We start from the raw sequence: 20,842 nt of genomic DNA, 5'->3' as shown, positions 1-20,842 counted from the left end.
CCAACCTAGCAGTTCAAAAGCAAGTCAAAGTGCAAGTAGATAAATAGGTACCACTCCGGCAGGAAGGTAAATGGTGTTTTCGTGCGCTGCTCTGGTTCGCCAGAAGTGGCTTAGCCATGCTGGCCACATGACCCGGAAGCTGTACGCCGGCTCCCTCAGCCAGTAAAGCGAGATGAGCGCCATAACCCCAGAGTCGGCCACGACTGGAACTAATGGTCAGGGGTCCCTTTACCTTTACGGTAGGCTAAGCTCTACACACACATCCCTTGAATCAGAGTTCAATAAAATCCTTTGAGCATTGCAAAAAGGCTCAAGGAGGGGGAGAAGATTGAGAAAGTCCCCAAGGCTTGGAAGGCTGCATTTTGGACCCTGGGTGTGAGGTTTCTCAACCCTGATCCGTAGGGTGCGAAGCAGCACTGCAGAGGGACATAGCATTGAGAGAAGGGCCGTGTCCTGGGAAGCTGAGGGCCAGGTACAGTGGGGGGGGGGGTTCAATGGCCATATTTGGCCCCCTGAACCTTAGGTTTCCCACCTCTGTTCTAAAGAAGTAACGTTGGGCCCAAGAATGAAATATTCAAAATTTCCAGATTCGGGTTTGAGAAGTCTCTCTCCCTCACTGCACTAGGTCTTTTGAAGAAAGTAAGAGATGAGGGTTTTGTGCAACGAAAAGAGCAGCTAGGTGCCTTGGGAGAATCCACACCAACACCACTGATCCAGCCTACAAATTACAGAGGAACAATTGGAAAAGGCCACAGAAGAACCGTTTGGCAGCACTTGTGATCCTAATCGCATCCGCAAAGCGTCTTGTTGCAACCTGGCATTTACACATTCAATTACGCCTCATTTGCAGCCTGAGTGTCCTTGGCCAGTTACATAACTTTAAAGAAAAAAACCCCAAACAACAGTGGCCAAAATCTTCAAACATACACCAGTAGCAACGGGCCAGACATTTCCTTCAAACCTCCTTAAACACTTAGCAGAATATAAAGAGGCCTTAGCTAGCTTTTGAAAGTTTGGGAAAAACAGATGTAGCCAAATAAGGAGCCACCATAGGTATATATATATATATAATTGTAGAATTGTAGAGTCAGAAGGGACAATGAGGATCACCAAGTCCAGTTCGAACAAACAGAAGGAGCTGTCTAAATGGTGCTACGAATTACTCCCTTCTCCCACCACCAATCCATCAAAAACCGGCCAGGAATAAATATTGCTTACAAAAAGAGGGGGTCCATCTTTGAGCGGTTTCCTACAACACAGGTGTCTACCCAACTCCTTTCCAACTACACATGGGGAGGAAGAGGGGGCCCCAAGGGGCGGCCAGAAGCCCCTCACCTCTGGTCTGTCCCGGTGGGTGTTCACAGCATCAACATTCAAGCAGATGGATTCAACTCTGCAGCCTTGTAGAAGCGAAGGGAGAGAAAAGGTTGGGGGGGGAGGGCAGAGAGAGAAGATATACAGGACACAGTCAGTTACGGGGGATGCAATTATTTAGCAAACATTTGAGTCAATCGAAATCAACAAAGAGCGCCTCAATTGATTTATTTTTTAAAAAAGTTAATTATTCTTTGATGCAAGTGCTTAGAAATCTGCAGCTGGGAAACGCCACAAAAGAGAGACACATTCTCCCTTCAAACACATAAAAAGGATTGATGCCAATTGAGATGGTTCCCTGTGGAATACACAGAGCGTGCATTATGCTTTCGTTTTCATCCACAGTGCAAAAGTGGACAAATTTAAGCAATCGATCATTCAGTTAAGACGTATACAATTAAAACCAGCTAAGATTGGGGGGGGGTTTGATCAGGTGACATTCCCAAGAATCACATTTTAAGCACTGACATATCAAGCATTGCCTGACTTTGGCAGGGGAGAAAGGGTGGAAATTCATTTGAATGAAGCACAGGCCAACCTTCCTGGCCTAGGCCCTCTGTTCTAAGGAAACACTGCAGGGTAAAAAAAAATTGGCTGGATACTGTGCTAAATATGTACATCAAAGTCCACCTCTGTTGCCTACATTCTGCAAAAAAAAAGCAGAGTTCGGGGCTCTTGCATATAAATTGTGCAAACAAAGCAAAGAGTGTGAGCTTTCTTATCTTGCGTGACTTTATCCTGCGACTCTTAACACTTCAAGTTTATTTATTCTAAGTAGGGGTATTAGTTTAGGGCAGTGGAATGCCCACCCTCTTCTAGCCGCTGAAAATATTTCTCAGCTGCTTCTCCAGCTTTTGATATTTCACTGTGAGCTGTCTACACAATTTTCTTGTGCATGTTTTGGCCACGCCAGGAGGGCTAGAAACTTGTGTTTTAAATGAAAGCCAATATTCCCAAGAAAAGCATATCGTGCTGTCTTCAGTGCAACCATGACACACACACACACACAACACACTGGCAAGAGCGGAAGAGGAAAAGGTTAAGTCGGAACGGGTCTGCTGGTGCTAACCCAGTGAATACTGGGATGACCCAGTGAATACACTGCAGCAGATGCAAAGAATGGAAAAATTCTGGCCATTTGGTCATTGGCAAATATGAGACGCGTGTGGCGCTGTGGGTTAAACCACTGTGGCGCTTGGGCTTGCCGATTGAAAGGTCGGCAGTTTGAATCCCTGCGATGGGGTGAGCTCCCGTTGCTCGGTCCCTGCTCCTGCCAACCTAGCAGTTTGAAAGCACATCAAAGTGCAAGTAGATAAATAGGTACCGCTCTGGTGGGAAGGTAAACGGCGTTTCCATGCACTGCTCTGGTTCACCAGAAGCGGCTTAGTCATGCTGGCCACATGACCCGGAAACACTGTCTATGGACAAATACTGGCTCCTCGGCCTGCAGAGCGAGATGAGCGCCACAACCCCAGAGTCGTCCGCGACTGGACCTAATGGTCAGGGGTACCTTTACCTTTACCTAATCCCCTCTACAGATAACCTTAAAACCCCTCTGATCTCCCATCGAAGTCCACAGCATCTTCTGCAGTCATCTCTAGTAACAATGGCAGTAACAACCATTTCTTTCCACATCAAAGATGGGGCTTCGTCACAGCACATGGACCAGGGCAAGCAACCCAGGCACATCATGCTCTCTGTGCAAAACCTTTGAAAGAAACAGATACTCACCATATGCCACAGGGGTCAGCTTTAGCACTGTGTGGAGAGGACATTTCAAGTAAGGCATTTCCGCTGGAAGAAAAGCAGAGAAGGGAGGTTATCAGCCAGACACAGAAGTCTGTTTTATGCAGCATTGCAAATGGAAGAAGAGGAGGAGTTTGGATCTGATATCCCACTTTATCACTACCCTAAGGAGTCTTTAAGTGGCTAACAATCTCCTTTCCCTTCCTCCCCCACAACAAACACTCTGTGAGGTGAGTGAGGCTGAGAACCTTCAGAGAAGTGTGACTGGCCCAAGGTCACCCAGCAGCTGCATGTGGAGGAGCGGGGAAGCGAACCCGGTTCCCCAGATTACGAGTCTGCCACTCTTAACCACTACACCACACGAGAACACATAGGTTTTATGCATTTCTTTTATTCCATCTGCCCCTCTTTTTTTTAAAGCTACCATTTCTCCTTGTAAGCACAACACATTCACTCAGGACACAACCCAGCATTCCTGGTTCAAATCCTGGCTCAATAGCTGCATCGGTTTTCAGTTGGCGGGCGTTGGGCGGACACTCAGATGCAACGTCTCAATGGAACTTTGGGGCATATGTTCAGCAGGCGCTGTTCTCTGGCTAAATACTACACCTCAATCCTCGCACCCGTTTAATAAAGAGAGGCACACCCCAGCTACAGACCACTTACCTGCACTCTTGTCAAGGAAGTAGGCCAAGAGGCATCTCATCACGGCCTGGTGACAGATGACGAGGACGTTTTCCTGCCTCTCCAGCTCCATGATAACGGGCTCCAGGCGCTGCACGAGATCCTGGTAGGACTGCAGATGCACACATAAAAAGACCCAAAAAAAACTGAGGCGCTGGCGGTGGGACAACCCCTGAACGCTTAAAACTGAAGTATGTTGATACAGGGCTTCACTGCCAGTCAGTGTAGATGAAATAGGTAAAGGGACCCCTGACCATTAGGTCCAGTCGCGGATGACTCTGGGGTTGCGGTGCTCATTTTGCTTTATTGGCAGAGGGAGCTGGCGTACAGCTTCCGGGTCATGTGGCCAGCATGACTAAGCCGCTTCTGGCGAACCAGAGCAGTGCACAGAAATGCTGTTTACCTTCCCGCCGGAGTGGTACCTATTTATCTACTTGCACTTTGAGGTGCTTTTGAACTGCTAGGTTGGCAGGAGCAGGGACCAAGCAACGGGAGCTCACCCCGTCGCGGGGATTCGAACCACCAACCTTCTGATCAGCAAGCCCTAGGCTCTGTGGTTGAACCCGCAACGCCACCTGTGTCCGTAGATGAAATACCAAGCTCAAAAGACAACTGGTCTTACTCAGGAGGGGGCAACTTCCTATGTCACTACATAGAATTTCCTCCTGCTGCCCAAAGAGTGGAGACATTACACCCTTTCATTCCCCAAAGAGAGCTCCGTGTTGTTCTGCTTTTGCTCACAGTAGCAGAGGTTTTGTTTTTCTACATTGCCAAGCTCCAGAGGAAAGGATATTTCTGCAAAGGAGATCCCAGGGGCATTGAAAATCCACAAGGGTGCAAAACGGCCAAAGAGAAGCGCGGAGCTGTGTTAGCTCATGGCTGGCTTAGCGCTTTGAGATGTTCTTTTCTTGCACGACCGACAGCTCCTTGTTTAGTGGAAGTCCGCCTTTCCTAGGCGAAATGCCCCTTTGTGGGGATGCGTTTGCCACCTTCCCCAACCCTGTTCTCCATCATCCAAGAGCGATGATGCCATGTTAAGAGGGTTCACTCTCGCCGTTAACCCATCTGGTCCCAGGGACTTGCCAATTTTTGTCCAGTTTATTGCCTCTAGCACTTCTTGAGTTGTTATTTGAGTATTTAAGATCATCATTTGTTCTTTTCTTATTTTTGGCAGATTACCATTTTTAATAGGGATTACCACGCAGGTGGCGCTGTGGGTTAAACCACAGAGCCTAGGACTTGCCAATCAGAAGGTCGGCGGTTCGAATCCCTGCGACGGGGTGAGCTCCCGTTGCTCGGTCCCTGCTCCTGCCAACCTAGCAGTTCGAAATCACATCGAAGTGCAAGTAGATAAATAGGTACCACTCCGGCAGGAAGGTAAACAGCGTTTCTGTGCGCTGCTCTGGTTCGCCAGAAGCTGCTTGGTCATGCTGGCCACATGACCTGGAAGCTGTACGCTGGCTCCCTCGGCCAATAAAGCGAGATGAGCGCCCCAACCCCAAAGTCGGTCACGACTGGACCTAATGGTCAGGGGTCCCTTTACCTTTACCATTTTTAATATATTCCTCTATTTTACAGGTTTTTTCCTTTCTTATACAGTTCTGAAAAGTATTTTACAAATGCTGCTCTTCTTTCCTTCATCTTATCTGTAATCTTCCCATTTATATTAATTTTGTTTATGGAGTTCCTGTGTTCATTTTTCTTCCAACTGCCACACAAGCAGTTTTCCGGATTTACTGGCATGTTTGAAATATTTTTATTTCATCCTTTTCATCTTCCAGCTAATTTCTTCATTAACTATCATGGAATATTGAATTCGTAATATTCTAATGGCCTGCTTGACTGACACAAAAACCCACCAAAACAATTTTCACTGTTTTTAAACGGTTTCTCGCTGCCCCAGGCTTACCTCTCCCGATGGGTAGCGGTAGTAGTATTTGTCCTGGTCCCGCAGAGCATATTCTTCAGGGTACTTTTCCTTGATTTCATCGTAGGTTAGCTCTTCGCACACACCCTGCAAGAACCACAAGGTGGGGGGGAAACATCAGGGCTGCTACTCGGGGCGAGATTTCGGAAGGCAGGTGGTGGAGAGGGGAAGCAAAAGATAATTTGCAACGGCAAGATCCTACTCAAGTTTCTAGTCAAGGTCCTCTTCCCTGCAGGAATGGAATCGTAGCCCAGAATGTGGTGTGTATAGCAAAATACAAGTGTGACTCGAAACGCAACAGGCAGGAGGGCAGGGGCTCAATGCAATTTAAGCTGCAGGTGTTGCGGCGCTCTGGCGGAGGGAGCCGGCGAACAGCTTCTGTGTCATGTGGCCAGCATGACTAAGCCGCTTCTGGCAAACCAGAGCAGTGCACGGAAACACCGTTTACCTTCCCGCCAGATCGGTACCTATATATCTACTTGCACTTTGACGCGCTTTCAAACTGCTAGGTTGGCAGGAGCAGGGACCGAGCAACAGGAGCTCACCCCGTCGCGGGGATTCGAACCACTGACCTTCTGATCGGCAAGCCCTAGGCTCTGTGGTTTAACCCACAGCGCCACCCACGTCCCTTGCAGGTATATACCCAGCCCCAAAGAGGGTTGTATCCAGTGAAGTCTTTCTGCAAGTACTTCCACCCTCAGGAGTGGGAGATAAACTCCTGTTAGCACAAGAAGTCCTTGTGCTAACGGGGCAGCTTCGTTAGATACAAGTCAGCCCATTGATTTTGTCATATTATAGAGTTTAAAATGTCTATAAAAATTAATAAGAAATATTGATTCTGATGGCACAAGATTAGACCATGATTAACATGTTCTCTCAGATCACCTGATTATATAAACAAAGGAATTGTAGCCATGGCTAGTCCCGCTCATTGAAATCAATGGATCCAAGTTAGTCGTGCCCATTAATTTCTACTCTAAGGCACAAGGATGTTAATCAAATATTTTGGGCAGGGGATTCAATGCCAAATTCTTCCAAACGTACTGTTTGCATTGTTTGGCGGGTGGAATTTAACTGCCCCCCTCCTCCCTAGCATACAATTTGCAGGTTCTCCTGACACCCCCTTAAGCTAATTGGGGGGGGGGGCAAGCAAAGGAGGGGTGGGAGGCCTGCTGTGCAATGGAATCCCACCTGCAAACCTCTCTGCGTTCCAGCCTTGGGGAGTTTGCCACCAGGCAAAAGTGGCAAATTCCCCAGCAGACAGACAGTCATGGTGCACCTAACTTGTTCATGCTGGATTCATGGGACAGAAGCACACCTTTTTTTAATAAACGGGGTTGCAGCATAACTCATGCTCTCCGGATTGCGCACGAGATTATTGCACAGCCACCAGGACTAGTAGAATGACTAAGCTGCAGAATGCAATCTCCTAGGAATCACAAGCAGGGAGATTCGGGGCCTGCCGGTGGGCTTCCCAGAGGTATCTGGCTGTGCACTGTGAAAACAGGATGCTGGACTAGGTGGGCTTTTGGCAGGAATCTCCTCGGCTGCGCTGGGATTTCCTTAGGTGCGCTGGGATCTCTGCAAAGCCTGGGGCAGATTTGGAGAGCGGGGGACAGAAGAGGACAGGTCCCTCTTCTCCCGCTGGAAGCTTGGCCCTGAGCCCAACAAAATACAACGGCACTTACAGCGTCAATTTCATTCAGGGCCTTCCACTGCTCGTAGGGCAGGTCAAGGGCCTCTGCCGTCTGGATGGTCCTCTTGAGCTGGCTGGTCCAAACTTTGAGGTCTTTCAGGTTCTGCTCCTGGACAAAATGGCTCAACGCACTGGAAAACTGAAGACAGGAGAGGAAACGAAAGGAAATTCTTAGCGCGAATTTCTATTCCCAGAGGCTCCCAAAGGACAGTGCCCACCACAATAAGAGAGCCATGCATGGCTATATGGGGACAGGACTTTACTGGACGAAGTAGAGTCACAACAAAACCTAATAAGTTTCGTTCCTGAGCTTTCTTCCTACTGGTACACATGGGAGAGAGAGAGATGATGATGCGCCAATCGGAGCAGTAAATGGACTACCACACCTGCAACATGGCGGCTAAAGGGGGTGGGTTTTTTTCCTGCTCGACCATATGAACTGGAGGGCATGGGACGACTCCTCCCCCCAGCAAGGACCCTTTTTTGTCACGTGATCCTGCCTGACAAGTGAGCGGGAAGAGTCATCCCAGAGGTAAGTAATAGTAATTTATTATTTGTACCCCGCCCACCTGGCTGGGTTTCCCCAGCCACTCTGGGCAGCTTCCAACGAAGATTAAAAATACATTAAATTGCCACACATTAAAAACTTCCCTGAACAGGGCTGCCTTCAGATGTCTTCTAAATGTCAGGTAGTTGTTTATCTCTTTGACATCTGATGGGAGGGCGTTCCACAGGGTGGGTGCCACTACCGAGAAGGCCCTCTGCCTGGTTCCCTGTAGCTTTGCTTCTCGCAGTGAGGGACCCGCCAGAAGGCCCTCGGAGTTGGACCTCAGTGTCTGGGCTGAACGATGGGGGTGGAGACGCTCCTTCAGGTATACTGGGCTGAGGCTGTTTAGGGGCTGTCCTACAGAGGTTTCTGGGTAATGGAACCTGGCTTTCTATTGTTTTTATTTGAGACTAATAAGGATGGAGTCCAGTTGCAAACAGGAAAGGAGGCAGGTGGAGGTTGCTGATGCCCCATTCCCGCTGCTAGGCCCACCTGCACTGAGCTAAGTAAGCACAGGACTGCAGCTGCAGCACATTCAAAGGCGGCCCAGCCTCTTCGCTCCCAGACAGAGGACTTCCCACGACACCTACCTTCTTTCCCCTCCAGGAGAGCCCAGAGTCTCCCCCAATCTTCCCCTTGAGGTTGTATTCGCTCTCGCCGTGCCGGCACAGGTAGATGGTGCGAGGCTGGACGTGGATGTTCATCAGGTAGTAGACGATTCGACTCTGGATGTGGTCTTGCACTCTGTTCACAAGGTACCTCCGGCCAACGTCAATCACTTTGATCAGCGACAGGTCTCTGGGAGGGGAAGACATGCACGGCCGTCACTCAAAACCCACAGGGGAAAGCCAAGTTCAAGAGCTGCAGAACCCGCAAGGTGGGAATGCACAGAAACCATGAAGCACCAGATCGGGGAACTGTAGCGCAGCCTTGCGCCAAGTCCTAAGCCCTTGAGCAGGTCAGCTTCAAAAGTACCCAGCAGCCACTGCTGAGGTGTTATTGAAATTCTGATAGGAAATGAAATGCTGGTGCTTGATCCTATGTATCCAGGTGTGGTATATTGCATTATTATGTTACGGTGTGTGTTGTTAATTCCAACAGATTCAGGCACACCTAGCTCTGCCAAGTCTCCGGTTGTTAAAAGCAGGAGAAACCACACACATCCTCCTTTCTGTCTCAGGTGAAAGCAAACAGCTTCCCTACCAAATCCCTGCTTCTAAAGGCAGTCCTACCAACCCAGACATTCTTCCAGGAAGGAAACGCTTCGAAATTCAGAATTTTGCAACAAAATCCCCTAGTTTTCCATATAAGCACATTCCAACAAGTTAAAAGCGAGGAAATGCTTCCCAATTCAGTGTACCTTAGTGACTTCAGGGGTAATTGTAAGTTCACTGAAACTACTTCTAAGACAAAACAAACACCAGAGAAGAAGAGTTTGGGTTCGATATCCCGCTTTATCAGTACTTGAAGGAGTCTCAAAGCGGCTAACAACCTCCTTTCCCTTCCTCCCCCACAGCAAACACTCTGTGAGGTGAGTGGGGCTGAGAGACTTCAGAGAAGTGTGACTGGCCCAAGGTCACCCAGCAGCTGCATGTGGAGGAGCAGGGAAGCGAACCCGGTTCACCAGATTACGAGTCCACCGCTCTTAACCACTACACCAAGCTGGCTTTCACACAGTACCTTTCACACAATTTGGCAGCCAGCTTTGGTCACTGGAAATACAGGCGAGAAACACAGTTTCCTCACCTGTCGTAGTCGTCTGGGTCCATAGGCTGGTAGCTCGATTGGTAACAGCTGATTCTCTTCATGAAATCTTCCATCGCGTCAGCAGAGTTGCAGTCCTTATAATCCGGGCTGGACAACTTGACTTCCTGAAGCACATGCAAAAGAAAAAAAGAGCACAGGGTCAGGGAGCCAGCTGTGAAACCCAAGATGATGTTACAGAGAAATATTAAGGAGAAATTGGAAAGCGGGATTCGCCTGAGCTGCTCATGGCTGTTCCCTCATCAGCCTGACAGAACAAGGCAGACTGGTGCCCATCACTCAAATCCAACAACAGGACAAAAGCGAGGCAAGCCAGGACCTGAATCCTTGTAACAGGTGGCTTTAAAAGAGAATAATAATAATAATAATAATAATAATAATAATAATAATAATACCCCGCCCATCGGGCTGGGCCTCTCCAGCCACTCTGGGCGGCTTCCAACCAAATATTAAAATACAGCAATACATCAAACATTAAAAGCTTCCCTAAACAGGGCTGCCTTCAGATGTCTTCTAAAAGTTTAGTAGTTGTTGTTCTCTTTGACATCTGGTGGGAGGGTGTTCCACAGGGCGGGTGCCACTACTGAGAAGGCCCTCTGCCTGGTTCCCTGTAACCTCACTTCTTGCAGTGAGGGAACCACCAGAAGGCCCTCGGCGCTGGACCTCAGTGTCCGGGCAAAATGATGGGGGTGGAGATGCTCCTTCAGATATACTGGAATGAGGCCATTTAGGGCTTTAAAGGTCAGCACCAACACTTTGAATTGTGCTCGGAAACGTACTGGGAGCCAATGTAGGCCTTTAAAGACCGGTGTTATGTGGTCTCGGCAGATTAAACGAATTGATTGTTACTGGAAACTATGGGAAGGGATAGGGCTCTTGTGTTCGAATCCCACTTGCTGGTTTCCCATAGGCCCGTGGTTACAAAGCACGGATCCACATGGATCCTCAGGATTTTTGCACTGGGCTACCCCAAACTCACCGTCGAATCCCATGTCTGTGGCCACAGCATGAACCACAAAAATCATACACCCACTGTTTCATTCAGAATATTTTTTCCCCTTGATTTCCTCCTCTAAAAACTGGGTGCGTTTTATGGTCAGGTGCGTCTTATGGAGCGAAAAATGCAGTAGCTAAGAGGGTAAAACAGCAGTGCTTGCTTAACAGAGACTAATGTTTGCTGACGAGGAAAAGATTTCAGCTGGGGCAACAGAGGCAATAGCTCCAGGTGCCTTTTCGAAACAGCTCCTTCAGGTGGGGCAAGACCCCCCCCCCCGATAGAAAGAGAAACTCTTTTCTCACACTTACCATAATGTTCGTAGCGACGACAGACGGGTCATTGCAGACCGATTCGATGAAGAACACCTGAAAGGAACAGGACATCTGTGTTTGTGTTTAAGGCAGGGAATAAAACCACACAAAGCAGCTTGGCCCATCTAGATCTCTTTCTATGGCAGATATCAGCTGTCTGAGACCTCGGGGCAGAGAAGTCGCCCTAAGCCTTGCCAGCTGAAAATCCTTCTTGCAACAGGAGATGCCAGGATCTGTCCTGGGAGACTGGGCACCAGGGTGGATAAAAATCAGATTTTAAAAAAATTAATCAGAATTATATTTTTTTAATTAAGTTTCTAAAATAAAATGCTTTTGGAGGGGAGATCTTTCTAAAGATAGTTGTCTATTTAAGTTACATTCCAGTCCAAAGGCTATTCTCTCTCTCTTTTTTTTTCTTTCTTCTTTCTTTTCCTTCTCCTGCTGCGATGAGGCTACATTTTAATATTTTAATGTTCCATTATTTTAATGTTGTATTTTATTTTTGTTTTTAAGTTGTAATCATTCATCTTGTTTTTATTATTGCTTGTAAGCCGCTCTGAGCCCGGCCTTGGCTGGGGAGGGCGGGGTATAAATAAAAAATTATTATTATTATTATTCAGCAGGAAACAAGGATTTGTTTTAAGTTTTCATGTGTGCTAAAACTCAGCCTAAGGTGTGTGTGTTTTTTTAAAAAAAAATAACCACATCAGTTAACAAACATGGATACATATGCTACAAAGGAGGCCAGGGGAGAATTAACTGTGGAGTCTCAGAGCGTAAAAGGGGAGGGGGAGGGAAGAGAAGGGAAATAAAAGATCAGGCTGAATTCAAATTAAAGGCCAGGCAGAATAGCTCTGTCTTACAGGCCCGGCGGAAGTAAGTTAAATCCTGAAGGGCCCTAGTCTCATTGGACAGAGCATTCCACCAGGTCGGAGCCATCACTGAAAAGGCCCTGGCTCTGGTGGAGGATAGTCTGACTTCCTTAGGGCCTAGGACCACTAAACTGTGGTTTTTCATGGACCTTAAGGTCCTCAGTGGGGCATACTGGTAAGAGCCATTTGACAGTGGAACAGACTCCACTGTCATGGATGCTTTAGCTGAGATTCCCACACTGCAAGGGGGGTTGGACTAGATGACCACAGGGGCCCCTTCCAATTCTACGATTCACTTTTAAAAGAAAACAACAGTATCAATATAATGATTGCTCAGGTCCATCTCCCAGGAGTGCAGGGAGGCATTCAGACACATCAACAGGCATATAGCCAAGAGCAGGTCCAAAAGGCAGAGCTGCAATCATTTATTTTTGCTCAGAAATATGTCACTTAAAACAAAAACACTTACTTTGAAACCATTTTCTTTGGCAAAATGCAAGATCATAGATCTTCTCTCGCGTGTGGTGTTTGTAGCATCAAAAACCTTTGTGGGTAGAAAAGAAGAGAAACAATGTCATGGGGCTTATTATTATTTTTTATTGACATGCACTTATCTTGAAAGGAGGGGTATAAATTGGCTTTGGGTGGTTACTGGCTTGTGGCAACGTGGACGTATGCTTTTTTTTATTCATGGCACTTGCGTTGTGGAATACCCTTTCGGCTGAAATATGAGAAGCCTCATTAGTATTGGCATTCGACCGGCTCCAAAAAACTTTCCCCCTAGCACATCTTCTGATTTTATTGTTTTAACTTTTTAAAAACTTTTCCAATTCTTACGTTTTTTAATTGTTCATTTTTACTGTATATTTTAATTAAGGATGTTTTAATGACCCAGTCAAATTGTGCTTGTGGGTTTTAATTCTGTTTTGACTGTGTTGCCCTCTGCTTGGAAGCTCTTTTGTCATATAAATTAAATGTTGTTTCAACAGAAAGTTATGTTCCCAGGGTGGCTAATAAAGCAGCAAGAAACAATGGAAGCATAAATTAAAATTATTGGGGGTAGAGGCTACAACACGATATACCCCAACAGAGCAAACTAAAATAGGATGAGTCCATTCAGACATACAATAAAATAATGTTCGAAAAGAACATTAGCCGGTCTTAAAAGCATGGGGAAACAATTGCTGCGGGGGGGGGGGACATTCCATTTGCTTTTTTAAAAAATGAAGGAGTGAACCCAGAACCTTCTTAATACAAAGCAAGTGGTCTCCCACTGAGCTAGAGCCCATTAGGGCTCTTCTGGTCTTAAACTAGAGTGCAGAGTCAGTTTCTGTAGAGCACAAGACTCTTAATCTCAAGGTCGTGGGTTTGAGCCCCACTTTGGGCAAGATTCCTGCTTAGCGGAAGGGTCTGAGTAGATGACTCTTGTGGTCCCTCCGACTCTAAAATTCTATGATCCTACCTGTTAAAGACAAGAAGTGTATTCCCTCTTTCTTGGTAAGTTTAAGATACAGTGGTACCTCTGGTTGCGAACGGGATCCGTTCCAGAGGCTCGTTCGCAACCTGAAAAGAGTGCAACCCGCATCTGCACATCTGTGCGTGTGTGGGTCACAATTTGCCACTTCTGCGCATGCACGTGACATCATCTTGCGCATCTGCGCATGTGCGAGCGGCAAAACCCGGAAGTAACCCTTTCTGGTACAGTCATACCTGAAGTTGAATGCGATTCAGCTTGAGCATGTTCGAGTTGCGCCCCGCGGCAACCCAGAAGTAACGGAGCGCATTACTTCAGGGTTTCGCCGCTCACACATGCGCAGACGCTCAAAATGACGTCACGTGCATGCGTGGAAGCGGCGAAATGTGACCCACACAGCTGCGTCTTGTGTTCTGTTCGGGATGCGAATGGGGCTCCGGAACGGATCCCATTCGCATCCCGAGGTACCACTGTACTTCCGGGTCGCTGCGGGACGCAACCTGAAATCGCACAACTTGAAGCAAACATAACATTAGGTATGACTGTACAGTGGTGAAGGTTGGGTGTCAATTAAAAGAGAGAGAATCAGCACACCCCTGAGCTGAAGTGTACACAGGTGCGCCTTTCCCCCCCGGGAGACCAGCTGCGCACACATGGCCTCAACAGGAAGCTGCAGACAAGCTCCAGAGACAGCCACATCACTCTCAGGATGCGACACTCACCGCAATCTGGCCACCTTCCTCGGACAAGTACAGTTTGACATCTCGCAAGGCGGCTAAGGCACATTGCCTGCAACAACAGGGAAAAGGAACAGGTTCAGGACATTTTGAATCACAGCTTTCGCAGGAAGCCCCAAGGGCCAACTGGCCCCAATTACGCTACCCCCCACAAAAAAAGACACAGAAAGACGACGTTCCATCCATCAGCTCCCCGAGGCTCCCCACCCCATCCCCCAGGAGGGAACCCCGGTTTGTCCCCACGCTTGGCTCTTCATCGGTCTTCCCCATGGGTCTGCAAGGTCAGTCACTGCCCTGATGTGGACAAGAGCTCTTTTGAGGCGCAGAAGCCAAGTCCACGCAACCAAGAGGGCATCTTGCTACTTCTTATATTGGCTTGGGGATACAGAGCACCCTGGGATGCAGGTGGCGCTGTGGGTTAAACCACAGAGCCAAGGGCTTGCTGATCAGAAGGTTGGCGGTTCGAATCCCTGCAACGGGGTGAGCTCCCGTTGCTCGGTCCCAGCTCCTGCCAACCTAGCAGTTTGAAAGCACGAAGTGCAAGTAGATAAATAGGTACCACTCCGGTGGGAAGGTAAACGGTGTTTCCGTGTGCTGCTCTGGGTTTGCCAGAAGCGGCTTAGTCATGCTGGCCACATGACCCGGAAGCTGTACGCCGGCTCCCTTGGCCAATAAAGCGAGATGAGCGCCGCAACCCCAGTCATATGCGACTGGACCCAACGGTCAGGGGTCCCTTTACCTTTAACAGAGAACACCCTAGAGAGGCTTCCCAACCAGCACTGAAACACACCAGCTCCCCAAAGTCAAACTTTCAGTTCAAGAAAAGAGCAGAAGGTAAAAAAACAAACCAGGATGGAGGGAACTTGGAGCATAATAGCTCGACTTACTTGCGGACTTTCATAGCCTCCTCATTATCAGGACGAAAGAAGTCGTAGGAGCTGTAATGCTTCACGGCCTCGCGGCGATACTCCCCGACATTGAACACTGCAAGGAGAAAGGAGGAGAGTCAAGGCGCCTGTACTTTTGTTAAGGGAGAAAGACATGGAAACCCATGAAATTCAACGAAGTTCTCTTCCCAAAACAAGCTGCATGGGTCGGGCTTGTAAACAGCCACTTGCCTGCCTGAATCGGGTCCCCCTGAATGTCCCCTTCTTTTGTAAAAGCAGGTGAAAACATGACTCATTTTCCTCCAGACGAGTGAAAAGCATAGATACATGCTGGGTCGTGGGTTCGAATCCCACACTGGGCAAAAAGATTCCTGCATTGCCAGGGGTTGGACTAGATTACTCTTGGCGTCTCTTCCAACGCCACAATTCTATGATTCCATGCTACCAACATATTTGTGGAGCCGCAAGTGATTTCCAAGAGAGACTGTTATTTGATGGATTGCCTCTGTCTCTCTGGTTTATCTTTGGGAAAGACCTGCGCTGACCAAGGTACCTCAAAAAATGATTTGAGGTATAGCCACCTCCTTATAAATCTTGGAAGCACACAATGAAAATCACTAGCAGATTGGTGGACATAACAGAGGTTTCCAAACACTCGAGCCTCTGAAACAGGTCACCAAACTCCCCAAATAGCTTGGTCAGCGGTCCAGTTCCAAGAACTGACTTTGGGGCAGATGCAACATGCATCAAAATGCAACTCAATGTCATGCCGCACGTGAAATTATCAGAAGCTGTAAGAGCAAAAAAGAACAACTCTGCTGGATGAGACCAAAGGTTACTTAGTTCAGCTAGGCTAGCTAGCCGACCTAACCGGAAGAGTCTGCGACCAGAAGGAGCAGGAGTATCAGGAAGAATGGGATAAATTTAATTATTATTTAGTTAAATTTGTTAAGTTAAATTAACTGGAAATAACTTGCAGATACTTAATGGGCTTAGGATTTTATTTATGTTAAGTGATGAATTAATATTTTTAATTCTATACGGTGAAGATCTAAGGATGTTAATGTTTAAGTTAAATTTCATAAAAATTGGGATTTGGAAAACCGTTAAAAGGACATGCAATGAAATTCAACCAAGGGGAAGCGAGGAAGTCACTTAACAAAGTTAATAACTGCAATTTTTAATAAGGCTATGATTTATGTTTGGTTTGTTTGTTTGTTTGTTTATAATATTGTGAAAACCAATATTTTTTTTGGAAAAAACAAAACAAAAGTTACTTAGTTCAGCATCCTACCTCCCCAGAACAGCCAATGAAATACTGTATCTAATGCAACATCAAATCTAATGCGCACCAAAAAAAGGAGCACATTACAGTTGACTAAATACGGTACTTCTTAGAAGCAGGACCTGTTGCTCCCAACACAGGCACCCAGGGGCTTCAGCTATAAAGCCTCAAGTCAGCCCAGAATCTCACCTTTTGTCGGGACGCCGATCCAGTTGAGGTAGCGGGTCAGCTTCTTGGAAATGTAGGTTTTCCCCCGAGCCGGGAGGCCGACCATGACGATCACAGTGGGGGAGTTGGTAAGCTGAGGGCCACATGCTATGGGCAGGTGAAGAAGGGAGAAAGAAAACGGCTGTTGAAAAGGGAGGCAACTTGTCATATTAATACTACATGTTTTTATAAAGGCAGGCAACTGGGATCATAGAATTCCAGAGTTGGAAGGGTCCAAACCATCTTGTCCAACCCTCTGCAGTGCTCTAGGAATGTGCAGCTGTCCCACACAGGGATTGAACGCAACCCCAATCAAACTAATTACCAGACAAATTATAAAAATCTCAATCAAGTACATCATTATTTTAATTTGGTCTTTCACCAAAACCTGCGACTTGAAAAACCGTTGTTGTATTCAACTACTAAAACTACTAATGCAGTGGCGTGGGGGGTGCAGGGGGGCCGGCCGCACCGGGCGCAACATCTGGGGGTTAGGGTTAGGGGGTGCAAATCCACGGGTTAGGGGGCGCAAATTACTTGCCTTGCCCCGGGTGCTGACAACCCACGCTACGCCACTGTTCTAATGACACTTAATATACGAAAACACCGCCCCATTATCAAAATTATTAACTCTTCCTTTATTGATCTTCCAACCCCATCAAACATCTCTGCTTGATGAAACTTTGGATCACTAATTAGGTCTTTGCCTAATTATTCAAACCATTACGGCCTCTTCCTAGCCATACACTACACCCCAGATATTTCTTCTGCATTTTCATCTGTCGCCCACATCCACAGAGATGTCCAATATGGATGATTTATCCGCAATCTACACGCCAATGGCGCATCCATATTCTTCGTCTACATTTACCTCCACATTGGACGAGGCTTATATTACGGCTCCTATATATTCATCGAAACCTGGAACACTGGAGTCCTCCTCCTACGTCTCGTAATAGCCACGGCTTTTATAGGCTACGTATTGCCTTGAGGACAAATATCAATTGAACTTGCAACCCTGGCAATATCAGCGCCATGCTCTAACCAGCTGAGCTATCCAATAGAGATAGGGGTGCCTTGCAGCCAAGAGTCGAAGCTGTGAGCTAAGATCTCTCCCCCGTTCCACGGAATTAAACTCAGCAGCTGACCATAGGCAAATCACCACCTCTCAGCCTCAGTCTCTCTTGCTGCGATATGGGGATAAATGAGACCTAATTCCCAGATTACCAAGAGAATGTGTGCAAAGCAACTTGGAACATGCAGAAAAGCATTATGTGAATGTCCTGGTCGCATATCAGCCTTTTCTACTGCAGCCTCTGAGACAAAACCTGCTAGACATCAAGGACTGAGGTGCTGAAAGCCTGCCGACTCATCCTTAGACTGGGACATGAGCCAGACAGAGACAGCCAAGCGGCAAGGACACTCAGGAAGAAAGCATGATGCAGCCCAAATCTCCTGCTGTTCTGAAACATACACACGGGTTTGTTTGGGTTATTCGGAGCACAACTCAGAATTCAGCAGCCTAAGAATTTCAAGTTTCTGCCCCTTGCAGGGCACAAAAACAGAACAGGGCTTGAGAATCGCATTACTCCCAGAACCTTAGAAGCCACTCAGAGAAAAAGCCTAAAATTCTACAGCAGTGTTCCTTCCTTTTGTCTAAGTTACCCTGACATGCAAGGTGCAAGTCACAGGTGTTGCTAACAACTCTCAAGACAGCAAACTGGCTGTCACTCAACAGAACGGAAACTCATTTCTTTGCAACCCAGAGTTCCACAGCTACTCTCCCAGAATTTGGCACAAGAAGGCTTTGTAAATCTCTGGGTTTGTTCCTCCTACCTGCCACGTCCCTGTAGCAAAACAAGCGTAATAGTCTATAAAAGTGCATTGGCAATGAGAGCATGATGGCAAAAGGATTCTTGCCAAGCCATCTCTGCTGGTCTGTGGAGAAGAGTTCAGGGCAGAATGATGAGCAATTGGCACCCAGTCCGCCGTGATGGTGCCCGGGGGAGTTTCAGAGTGGAAAGCCAAGCCAAATCCGATAAAAAGTTCCAGCCTTCCTTTCTGCCATTCCAAGAATCTCTGCCGAGAGGTTTCGCGCAGGAACAAGGTGGGTCATCCTCCCAAAGGAGGATGCAAGCAGGCGATGTACGGAAGAGCCTCGCAGCATGAAATGTAGGAGCACAAGGCTGCTGCCTTATACAGAGTCAGACCTCTGGGCCATCTACCTCAGTATTGTCTACACGGACTGGCAGCAGCTCTCAGAGGCTTCAGCTGGCAGTCTCTTCCAAGTCCTATATGGACATGTCAGAATTTGGTTACAGCAATATCGAGAAACTGAGAGCACAAGCTCTACATCACCAAGGGGAAAAGGCCAGGGAGAAAAAAATCTGGGCTGGGTTCATTATCAGCCACACTTACAGGACCTTTCCTCTTTGATTTTTTGATGCTTCAGGACAGCAGGGACCCAGAAGGACTTGAAGTCCTGCTATGCTTTAAGAGTACAGTGGTACCTCGGGTTAAGAACATAATTCGTTCCAGAGGCCCATTCTTAACCTGAAACTGTTCTTAACCTGAGGTACCATTTTAGCTAATGGGACCTCCCGTTGCTGCCACGCCTCCAGAGCACGATTCTGTTCTCATCCTGAAGCAAAGTTCTTAACCCAAGGTACTATTTCCAGGTTAGCGGAGTCTGTAACTTGAAGCGTCTGTAACCTGAAGCGTATGTAACCCGAGGTACCACTGTATTGGGGGGGGGGGATTCAGCAATGCCTGGTTCTCTTACCTATTGTAGGTACCACTTAACAGCCAGGAGTGGTGAAGCAGAGGCATATGACCACTTTTAAATTCCATCCTCATTCCAAGGCTCAGATGTAGGGATTTAGAGCCAAGCGCATCTATCGTTAAAATATTACTGGAAAGCCACGCTCGAGTGCGTACTTCGTCAAACACTCTTTTCTTATTTTGCTCCAGGCTTTGAATGCAGTTAAGTGTTTTCTCAAAGTGCAGCAAGCCTCCAAGCTTATCCAGAATTTTAAAAAAGGCTTTCCAAAAAGCTACACACCAGCAATATATTTTTTCCCCACACATAACGGAGAAGGGATTGCCGAAAAAGTGGGGTGCGGGGATGTGTGGGGTCTTGCATCAGAAAGCATTAATGCACGTATTTCAGAAGGAGGGATGTGAGGAAAGGTTAATGATGGGGCTCAGTCATTTGTGGCTGTTTTGGCTTTCAGAGAGGGCTACATGAGCACTTAAGCAAGGAGAGGCTTTTTCGAAAAGAATTAATGTTACAGGACACAACGTGGTCCAGGAAGGATATTGCATCATTTATCCTCAGAAGCATGATCTAACAGGGGCATTTCAAACACTGCAAGTCACTCCAGACAGGCAACAGACCCAATAACTGGGAGACACAATCTCATATCCCAAGGAAAAATATATTAAGTGTTTGAAGTCTGGAGGGGGGGGGGTAGTATATACGAGGCTCCAGAACAAATATATACAACATTGCGATTCCATGCAGCAAACCAGCATCAGTTCTGTATTCAATGCCTTCTAAACTAACGGTCTGAAAGAATCTGGTTTGGGACCGTAATAAATTTCATTTCATTTCAACAGTCTGAAAAGACCTGCAGGTAAAGGACCCCTGGACCGGTTTAAGTCCAGTCAAAGGCGATTGTGGGGTGTGGCGCTCATCTCACATCTACACCTGTACTCATACCTGGAGCGGCTGAAATTGTCAAGAAACTCTGGCAAACACCCAGATGCAATTCCATGGAATTGGGGAGACAGGTCATTGCCAGCTACACTTCACACTGCAAAATTACACAAAAGAGACAGCAGGCACTATATATTATGTACCAAGGGGTTGGTGGAAGGGGCGGGGGCAATGGCACTTTGAAATTACAATGCAATGGTTGAGCTTAACATGTTTAAGAGTCTCTTTCTGTCCTCACATGCCACACTAAGGCAATCTGTGAAAGAGAGAGCTCTCCCCAACGCCATTCTCCTCCCTTGCCGGCCTCACGTCATCTCTGCCCATTGAGCCAGCAGCGCCGCCAGATCCTACGTGGGAGACGTGCAATTTGACAGAAAATGAATGGATCGCCCCTAGGAAACCCAGCAAGGCATCACTCTGCAACAGCAGCAGCAGCCCTGAAATTAGATCTCTCAAAGACCACACAGACACACCCACAAGGCATGCAGAGTGAGTGAGCTGCAGGATGCTTTGAAAGAAGCAGCAAATGACTCCTCGCTCCTCCCCTCCTGGGTTTCACTCTATTTGCATCAGATAAGAGCCCAAGCTGAATGCATCCCATTATTTCAAGCCTTCC

General features: G+C 47.3%; 1 protein-coding gene and 2 long non-coding RNA genes across 12 annotated transcripts in view; 2 read left to right on the top strand and 1 right to left on the bottom strand.

The window, feature by feature from the left end:
• LOC310826294 overlaps window positions 1–20,842 on the top strand; it is a 204,687-nt gene that overhangs the window by 124,375 nt on the left and 59,470 nt on the right. The window lies entirely within an intron of this gene.
• Window positions 1–20,842, top strand: part of LOC310826381 — a 131,804-nt gene that overhangs the window by 64,049 nt on the left and 46,913 nt on the right. The window lies entirely within an intron of this gene.
• The window catches only part of PFKFB3 (6-phosphofructo-2-kinase/fructose-2,6-biphosphatase 3), a gene marked incomplete at its 3' end in the record, with an annotated part of 69,005 nt that overhangs the window by 9,150 nt on the left and 39,013 nt on the right, over window positions 1–20,842 (bottom strand). For 6 of the 10 annotated variants that reach the window (XM_083700343.1, XM_083700351.1, XM_083700345.1 and 3 more), the window contains 12 exons: window positions 16,491–16,616; window positions 15,017–15,113; window positions 14,115–14,181; window positions 12,388–12,462; window positions 11,044–11,100; window positions 9,721–9,845; window positions 8,565–8,772; window positions 7,420–7,566; window positions 5,714–5,818; window positions 3,787–3,916; window positions 3,106–3,168; window positions 1,336–1,400 (listed from right to left, as the gene is read on the bottom strand). In XM_083700343.1, coding sequence (XP_083556469.1) covers window positions 1,336–1,400; window positions 3,106–3,168; window positions 3,787–3,916; window positions 5,714–5,818; window positions 7,420–7,566; window positions 8,565–8,772; window positions 9,721–9,845; window positions 11,044–11,100; window positions 12,388–12,462; window positions 14,115–14,181; window positions 15,017–15,113; window positions 16,491–16,616 — 1,265 coding nt within the window. Of the gene's footprint in view, window positions 1–1,218; window positions 1,401–3,105; window positions 3,169–3,786; window positions 3,917–5,713; window positions 5,819–7,419; window positions 7,567–8,564; window positions 8,773–9,720; window positions 9,846–11,043; window positions 11,101–12,387; window positions 12,463–14,114; window positions 14,182–15,016; window positions 15,114–16,490; window positions 16,617–20,842 lie in introns of all 10 variants that reach the window. The other 4 variants (XM_083700349.1, XM_083700342.1, XM_083700344.1 and 1 more) reach the window with 1 other exon arrangement.

Source organism: Podarcis gaigeae (assembly GCF_964106915.1).
Source record: "Podarcis gaigeae genome assembly, chromosome: 10".
Lineage (NCBI taxonomy): Eukaryota > Metazoa > Chordata > Lepidosauria > Squamata > Lacertidae > Podarcis > Podarcis gaigeae.
Note: the sequence above shows the minus strand (reverse complement) of the source record. Positions and strands in the feature narration are given on the sequence as shown.